At 36.3% G+C, this 8,865-nt stretch overlaps 1 protein-coding gene across 3 annotated transcripts in view; it reads left to right on the plus strand.

Annotated features, from left to right (window-relative positions):
• Nucleotides 1–296: 296 nt before the first annotated feature.
• The window catches only part of LOC107727566 (RNA-binding protein with multiple splicing), a 16,526-nt gene continuing 7,957 nt past the window's right edge, over nucleotides 297–8,865 (plus strand). The window contains exons 1-6 of one of the 3 annotated variants that reach the window (XM_016537467.1): nucleotides 297–693; nucleotides 4,174–4,251; nucleotides 4,387–4,425; nucleotides 5,105–5,167; nucleotides 5,476–5,626; nucleotides 6,349–6,512. In XM_016537467.1, coding sequence (XP_016392953.1) covers nucleotides 640–693; nucleotides 4,174–4,251; nucleotides 4,387–4,425; nucleotides 5,105–5,167; nucleotides 5,476–5,626; nucleotides 6,349–6,512 — 549 coding nt within the window. In that variant the 5' untranslated portion in view covers nucleotides 297–639. The remainder of the gene's footprint in view (nucleotides 694–4,173; nucleotides 4,252–4,386; nucleotides 4,426–5,104; nucleotides 5,168–5,475; nucleotides 5,627–6,348; nucleotides 6,513–8,865) is intronic. The other 2 variants (XM_016537481.1, XM_016537474.1) reach the window with 2 other exon arrangements.

Genomic DNA, 8,865 nt, shown 5'->3' on the forward strand with positions numbered 1-8,865 from the left:
TACTTATCGGGAGAGTGTATGCTGGGATTTCATGGAGAAAAAAAGTAACGTAACTAGTAATGTAACTAATTACTAATTACTTTTGAAATAAAGTAATCAGAACAGTAACGTGATTACTTTTAAAAGGAGTATTCAGTAATTTGATTACATTTTCAGAGTAACTTGCCCAACACTGCTATCCACAGCCATTAAGTAGGCAGGGTTGGATGTAAAGGAGGGGTTAGATATGGTGATGATGGTGGTAAAGTGGGCCGGGCCTCGCGCAGCTGAGTCCCATCTGAAGCTCGGGTGAGCGCATTTAACATGATTGATCCGCTAATAGGACAGAAGAGCAGACGCACAACTTCAACTTTAAATCTACCCACGGTTCCTCTTTCCTCCTTTCTTTCCACTTCAACTCAAACGAGCTTGATGTGAGCCAGGGGGGAAAAAACTCCAAAAATCACCTCCTTTCCCTTCTGTCAACCTCACAGAGCACCTCTCACCTTTACTTTCGGATTGTGGCTTTAACTCACGGCTTCACTGGGCACAAACGACACCAGATTCTCTTCTGCAACTTTAACGCACACCAGGGACAAAATCACCGACAGGGAAACTGTTTTTTATTTTTCTGGCACAAAGAAGCGTTAAAGTTACACAATGAGTCTGAAGTCAGATTCAGAGACGAACACCAGTGTTTCATTAGAGGAGGAGGTAAGAGAAATAAACTCTTTTGGTAAACATAAACTTCATTTAGTGAAGTTCAAGTCTCTGCCGGCGGATGACTGTGGAAAACTGTTTTGGCGTTTGACATGACGATTAAAACTCGTGTGAAGCGTTTTGGAGGCGTTTGGCGGTTTGAGGAAAAGCGTTTGCTGTGGAAAAGCTTTGAGAGGAATGTGGAGTCTGTTGATGATTAATCTTAAAGTTGACATTGAAATCTGAGACTCACCTGATGAGACGCACATTGTCGTGTGACTCTGTGGATAAAGTTTAAAGCCAGATTTAACAAGCATATATTTCAGTGGGTGTTTTTTAAAAAAAATGTTTTTCTCCCCTCATTCTCATGGTTGCGTTAAAGACGCGCAAACCGTGACGTACTGAACGTGGGTCTGCAAGAATTAGTTATTTAAAAAAAAAAAAAACTTGGTGCTTTTTTTTTTTTAATTTTCAGTGTGGGTCAAAAGTATTGTCGGTGGTTTTGGGTTTATTTTTTTTATGTACGTATATTTAAAAAAAAAAAATTCCTAAACACCTTAATTTGCATAGACCTCATAAGTGTTGTTGTTGTTGTTGTTTTTTTTGTTTTGTTTGGTGTTTAGTTTAGTTTAGTTTTGTTTGGTGTTTTGTTTTGTTGTGTTTTGCTTTGTTGGTTTTTGTTGTGTTTTTTTTTTTTTTTTCTAAACCGTAATTTCTGTCTTTTTCGGTGTTTGTTTACAGTGTGGATGTCATCTCTGACTTCTTATGGAGGCATTGTTTTAATTTAGAGTTTGATTAATTTTAACTTAAGACGCAAAAAGAGCTTTTTAATTGTGTAAATAGAATTATATTTAAATTGAGTTATTATTATTATTATTATTATTATTATTATTATTTATGCATTTATTTGTTTTTTTTGTGCGGCTTGTGCGGCATTTAGCCTTTTAATTTTAAAATGAGTATTTCAGCAGTTGCAGTAAATTGAGTGAAAGAATCAAGTGAATCTATATAAAGCCTTATTCTATATAGGCCTAAAGTCTTATTTTTTGCGATTTATTCTACACTAGTTTCTCTGCTCTTAAGTGTAGATGTCACCTCTGACCTCTTGTAGAGGCATTTCCTGCAGTTCAGTGTATTATTTTACTGGCTTAGGACCTTACAAGGCAGTTTGCAAACACTCCTGTCAGAACACATCAGACTTGTGCAGGTTTTTTACGTTAAAGCGAGAAGTTAGTGAGGATCATTGTGTAAATGGTGCAGTTTGAGTTGAGTGTATGGGGTGGGAGTTGTGTCCTGTCATTGTTACCGGGCTGCACTGGGTCAGAGCGTTTGGTGTGGCCTGTTCGGATTGTTCATTGTGTTCAACCTGCAATAATTAGGACAGGGGTTTCCTCCTGTGCCTCGAACCGATCGCTCACATCCCCAAACATGCCCTTTGTTTCTGTCCTGCTAAACCTGCATCCCGTTTTTCTGACCGCCGACAGAATCAACTGTTTATTTAGGTTATTAAGTGGCACATTGTCCATTATTTGTGTTTGTGGAGTGTGTTTATTCCTTTTTGATTAAATTCCTGTTGTTTATTTACCCTCTCAGCTGCTGGCAGCGCTTGAGCACTGCACTCGTGTTTCAGGAACATTGAGGATAACCAGAAAGTTTCTGCTGAGGGGTTTTAAACTGACACGAGTCTGAACTCTGCGACTGCTTTCCCCTGCAGCCGTTCCGCCGCTCGCTCCTCTGAGCCACTCAGGAAATGACGGGATTGATATACTGATGTATTGGTGGAAGTGATGTGTAGAAATCTAAGTGATGGACGTTTGTCCAGTTATACACTGATGATTGGCTGTTTTAGCACTTTAATGACCTGACACATTGCTTTTAGTGGTGGTACCATGTATTTTGTGCACTGTGGTGTTCAATTCTTGCACCATGGCATTTGATACTTCAAAGAATACCATGACACAAAAAAATGGTTGTTTTGACATTTTTATCACAGAATTAAAAAGATGACTCTTACTTAACGAGCATGTCTGGGTCATATAAAAAAGGTGAAATTTTACATTATAAAAATCCTTAATTAAAAACGGCCTTTTTTTTTGCATTGTGACATTTTCATAGTTTCGTATTATTATTATTATTATTATTATTATTATTATTATTTATTATTATTATAGCTGCTTTATGAACGCCAGGAAAAAAGTGCTGTTTCACTGAAAATCTGCACTGAGAATAATGATTTATTATTGTTGTTGTGGTTTATTATTATTATTATTATTATTATTATTATTATTATTATTATACCGGACCAATGACTGTTTTATTGACGATCTTTACTGAGATAATAGGAATTGTGGAACTCAGTGGAAGTTAATGCTGTTTTTTTTTGTTTTTTTTTACTCTATGGGATAAATTACCGTTTCATTAACTGCACAGATATAATAGGAATTACAAAACGGGAGCAAATTAAGATCTTCTTATATTTTTTAACTCCAATACAGGACAAACTTCTATACTTTGAGAATCTGGATTAAAATTATGAAGAATAATATGAATTACGTACTTAAAGAATGCAGGATAAAACTGTCCAAACAGTGTTTGAGAAAATTGTGTTAATATCACAATGCAAAAAAAGGAAGAACGTTTTTTTTGGATTAAACTAAACTATTTGTAAAAATCTTGTTTCTTTTAGTTCTGTGGTAAAATGTGAGCTGGACATGTTTTTTGTGAGGTTCACCCAAAACCCAGGGTCTTTCAGATTACTGTTGTTCACCTCTGAAGCGTTTGGAGAATGTGATTGGTTAGGATGAACCAAAGTTCTCCCTATTCCTTTTCCGTAAAAGGTCATAGCACACTGTGTCCTTCCTCCAATCTTTCTCTTCTCCCCTCTAGATCTGTGTAGAGTTGCTACATCTGTTTTGAAATGCTCACTGCTTTTTGAGTAACTCTAGAAGCTGTGATACTTAGTCTTAATTTGTTGGATAAAACGTGTCGAGTTTTCCAAGGTCGAGTGCCGGTTTTCTGTGTTCATTCTTGAATGATTTTTTTTTTTTCTTTATTTGATCGGCCTTTGCTCTCTCTGTTCACTGTAATATCATTTGATCCATCCTGTTAATTTGTCGAGTTAAATTAGATTTTCTACCTTCCACTCACATTGGAGCAAAAATGCTGTCCGCGCCCTGCAGAAGTTTCTGCATCCATGCTTCGGGTCACACACACCTGATCACCACGCGCACACACTTCTGCTCACTAAACTAACATGATCTCATGATTTTGATCTGAACGAATTCAGTCTCCGATAGCAAATTCTGCAGACAAACGGGGAGACTCTGACACAATAGGAAGGGACCGAGACAGTCCAAGGTAGTTCTAAATCGTTCCTATTTTTCTCCTTTTTCAGGTGCACATTTATAAGACCATACATGGCACTCATTAGGTCAGAGGTCACTGCATTTTGTGTCATTTGTTTGCTGATGTCATTTAGGCATTTCCCTGTTCTAGGTACGAACGCTATTTGTCAGCGGGCTGCCTGTCGACATCAAACCACGTGAGCTTTACCTGCTGTTCAGACCCTTTAAGGTAAGAGACATTGGCCAAAATAAAAAAAGCTATGAGTTTTGTTAGTCCACATTTTTCTGGATGTGGTGATTTGATTTTAAGAAAATTGATCGGAGTTCAATTTCTTTAATTTAATTTGTCCTTTTTATTAAACAGGGATATGAAGGATCTCTCATAAAACTGACCTCAAAACAGGTAAAGTTGAATTTCCTTTTAGAGTGATGATGATGATGATGATGGTTACTCCCAATTTAAAGACCACACAGATGGATTAATTTAACAAATGTCCAGTTCATATTTAACCTCCCCAAAAATTGACTTTTTTTGACCAAATTATTTTATTATACTCTATAATAATAAAATAATAGTAATGGAGTATAATTATTTTATTTCTCTCTCTCTGTATCAGGTGTATATCTGTATCTATATATACATGCATACACATTTTTGCAAAAATGTATGTAATAGGAGACTGTTAAAAACCGTTTTATCACATGTAATATGCATGTGAAAAAGAATCTAACTTTCATATGAAGAAATAAAATGAGACCATTAAAAGCTATTTTTATTACATGTAACGTGACAGAAATTTAATTTTGTTACTAATTTCTTATAGGTTCGGGGGTTCTTTGACGGGTATTACATATATTTTTTTAGCACATGTATATAATATGTACTTGTACTGTAACTTGTACTTTCATTTTAATTCATATTTAATATTAAAGCTCAGCAACATTATAATAAAAGTTAATTGTTTTGATTTTGGGGTGAAATAGTACATTCTTAACCGTTTTTATTTTAAGAGATTTTTCTGCTTTTTAGTTGCTTTTCTGTCTGTGTTTGTCCATGTGATGTGTTTCTTTCCATTCTCTAGCCTGTGGGGTTTGTCACGTTTGATAGCCGGTCTGGGGCTGAAGCGGCCAAGAATGCTTTGAACGTAAGTAATGTGGTCCGTCAGTAAGCTGAAGTGATGGCAACTTTTAATTATTCATAAAACTGCCTGTGCTTTATGTCCTCAACTTTGCTCTTAAAAGTCTGACTCAGATGCTGCTCTCCTCTCTACAGGGGGGGGGAGTTGGTTCCTAAGAAAAGTTCCATGACGTCATGCGTTTCATGCACATACTTTGGGAATCAGTGCACTTGTGCTGCTGTTCTGTTTATGGACGTGTTGACTGATTTGTGCATTGTATGAAGAATAATTGGACTCTATTCAGTTGAAAAAGTCAACCCTACCTCTGTTCTCAGGGTATCCGCTTTGACCCAGAGAGCCCTCAAACGCTGCGTCTGGAGTTTGCTAAAGCCAACACAAAGATGGCGAAGAGTAAACTGATGGCCACGCCAAACCCTTCCAACCTGCACCCAGCTCTAGGTGCGCACTTCATCGCTAGAGACCCATGTGAGTAAAATGGTGGGCTTAAGCCTCGCCCACACCGCAGAACATGATGCCGTCCAGTAAGGATGAATGCATCCTTACTGATTTTTTGTTTTTAAATCTTGAAAACAAAATCTTAACCTAATGACACACAACTTTTGAGCTGTAGTGTATACAGTTTTTAGATGCTGTTTCCTTTTGGCTTTCTTAGTTTGGGGTTAAAATACACAATATATTCAGGAATATTATCAATTTGAAGACATTGACCCTCAGGTGAGAACAAAGCATACACTAGTGTCATTATTCAGCTCACTTCAGTTTATTTTGTAGCTGCTTTATAGCTGAATCAAATTTGTTCACATTTGATGAATTGAACTCATCTCAGTTCAACAGAATTGAATCAACATTGAACTTAACTGAATAATGACCGTATTTCCATCTGTATAGCTGCTTATAGCTAAATTAAACTCATTTCATAATTGATAAACTACAGTTCTTAATCTGAACTGACTTGAGCTGAATAATGACACTTGTATTTTTAGAGCTGCAGATTTTGGGTTTGTCTCATATTTGAATGTTTGCATCATTGATTGTTACTTTCCTGTTTATAACTGTGAAGCTGCTTTGAAACAATGTCTGTTGTATAAAGCGCTATAAAAATAAAGTTGACTTGCTGTAAGTGGTGATTCATCTTCCTAGCGTTTGGTTCCGTGTGTGATGCTCATATGTGTGTGTGATTACTGTAGATGACCTGACGGGCGCAGCACTGATCCCTGCGTCTCCTGAGGCGTGGGCTCCGTATCCTCTCTACACCACTGAACTGACCCCAGGCCTGCCTCACGCCGCCTTCACCTACCCCGCTGCTGCTGCCGCCGCCGCAGCCCTGCACGCCCAGGTGAGGGATCAACCGGTGTGTGCCCTCTCTTCCTTCACTCAATCACTGTCTCTCTGCTTTTTCTGTCCAGTGTGATGTCGCCAGAGCTTGTTGATCCTTACTTCCGTTTGTTTGTACAGGAAGCACATTCTGTGGTTGTGAATTTGTAGCATTCATAATTCTAAATGAGTCGCTAACTACATTTCAACAAATGTTGAAAGAAAGCCCTTTCACGTCAGTTCTATTGCTTTGCGTAAGGGATTGTGGGTAAAGCCCAAGGTTTAAGTATTCTTTTTTTTTTTTTTTTCATTTGGGTTGATCTTGAATTTTAATTTTGAAATTTTTTTTTTCTTTAGAATTTAATTTGGCTTTACAGAAATAAACAATACACATTTAAATATTTTAGATGTGTGTATTTATAAATTTTTAATTTATTAAATTAATAATTTTGAATCTTATGAATTTGATTTTGTATTGTAGATGTTTAATGCAATCTCTTGAAATTCTTAACACATTTAGAAAATATTTACTTTATTGTAATTATATAATAATAATACTAATGTATGTATATGTCACACACACGTGTATGTATGAGGGGCCTTACAAGCCATAATTCATTCTGGCACTCTCACACACTTACATTCTCCCTTCACATACATGCATTTGTACTCTCTCACACATGCATTTCTACTGTCACACACTTACATTCTCCATTCACATACATTTCTACTCACATGCATACGTTCTCCTTACACATACATACATTTCTGCTTTCACACACCTACATTCTCCTTTTACATGCATACATTTCTACCTTTTTTGGTATCCATTACTTCCTGTTTAAGCAGGAAGTCACACTCAGACCAGAATATACATGTGCAAGACGTGCTCAGCTCTTCCTCAAAATATGTACTTGAAAAGAAAACAGGATGACTTTGAATAGCATCCTTGTGAAATTGTAAGTTTTTAATTTTAAAATATCATTACGTAACCTGTGTGTTCTACAGATCTGTGTACAAGTGTTATGATACTGATTTTGATCGTATTGACGGGTCTCAACGCTAAGGAAATTCAAATGAGCCGATTCCCATACTAGTTGGCAATTTATTTAGTTTTACATTTATTAAATGTTTATTTTGCTCCGTTTATTTTTATTATTATTATTATTATTATTATTATTATTATTAGTGTTTTATTACCTTAATTATATGTAGCCTATGTCTGCACTATGACTGTAAGCTGTACTGGAAGCTCCTGACACCAAGATGAATTCCGTGTGTGTAAACACTTGGCAATAAAGCTCTTTCTGATTCTGATGAAAATGCAGATTCAATCTCTGAAACCAGGTGATCGAGGCTATTTACACTTAGTGAAAATAGCAGTATTTTTTTTAGTGATATCATATGCTCTTTACACTAAGTGCAAATAGCTATAGATTATATTTAGCCTATAGCCTACTATGTTAATATAGCAGGGTATTCTGCTAATTACTTACTGCAAATAGTGGCAATTATCTGCACCTCAGCATTGTAATACATTATAAAACATGCAATAATTTGTGTAAATTTAAATTAATTCAAATTATTAAATGGATGCCACTATTGGGACAAAAGCCCTCCCTACACCTACCCTAACCCTACCCGATACTTTATTTTCAACTTTTTGATTATTTCCTTTTTATTATTACATTTTTATTAAAAATAAATGCTTTTCTGATGTTATTTGAAAAGGGCGAAAAAAAAAAAAGTTCGCCAAAAGGCAGATTCGAACCTGGGTCGATCACGTCAAAAGGAGTGACACAAACTTTACCATCTGCGCCACTGAATTTGACTATTGCTAATCGTCTTTTGTGATGATGACTAGCCCAATCACACGTTGATGGGTGGAATTAGTGTAAGCTTCTACCAACAAGGTGGGCTATTTGCACTTGGTGTAAATAGACACTCCGATTTTTTTATACATTTTTTTTTAATATTTATTCCCAACAGTTAAAGTTGCCCACAGAAAAAAACAGGGGGTGCTGCTGCAGCACCCAGCACACACACTTCCCGTGCCTATGCTGTCTGGTACAGTATTCTCTCTGTTTGCGTGACTATTCTCTCCTCTTTGTGCCCATTGTCTTATTCTTACAGATAATAATATATCATGATGATCATTACATTTGTGTTACCAAATTGCATCCTGTCAGGAATAACCTGCCCTCGCTGTTTTTAACCTGGTCGTTTTTGATTACTGTCAGTTTAAATGCCGGCGTTGCTAGATATTGAAAAACAAACAAAACAATCTAAAAATAAATAAACCGCAATGAGTCCAAATCTTGAGTTATGGAAATAATATAAAGATCGCTGTCCCTAACTTTCAATCTCCCACTTTATTCACTTCCTAAATT

This window comes from Sinocyclocheilus rhinocerous, unplaced genomic scaffold (assembly GCF_001515625.1).
Source record: "Sinocyclocheilus rhinocerous isolate Xijiao unplaced genomic scaffold, SAMN03320098_v1.1 scaffold1605, whole genome shotgun sequence".
NCBI classification, from domain to species: Eukaryota; Metazoa; Chordata; class Actinopteri; order Cypriniformes; family Cyprinidae; genus Sinocyclocheilus; species Sinocyclocheilus rhinocerous.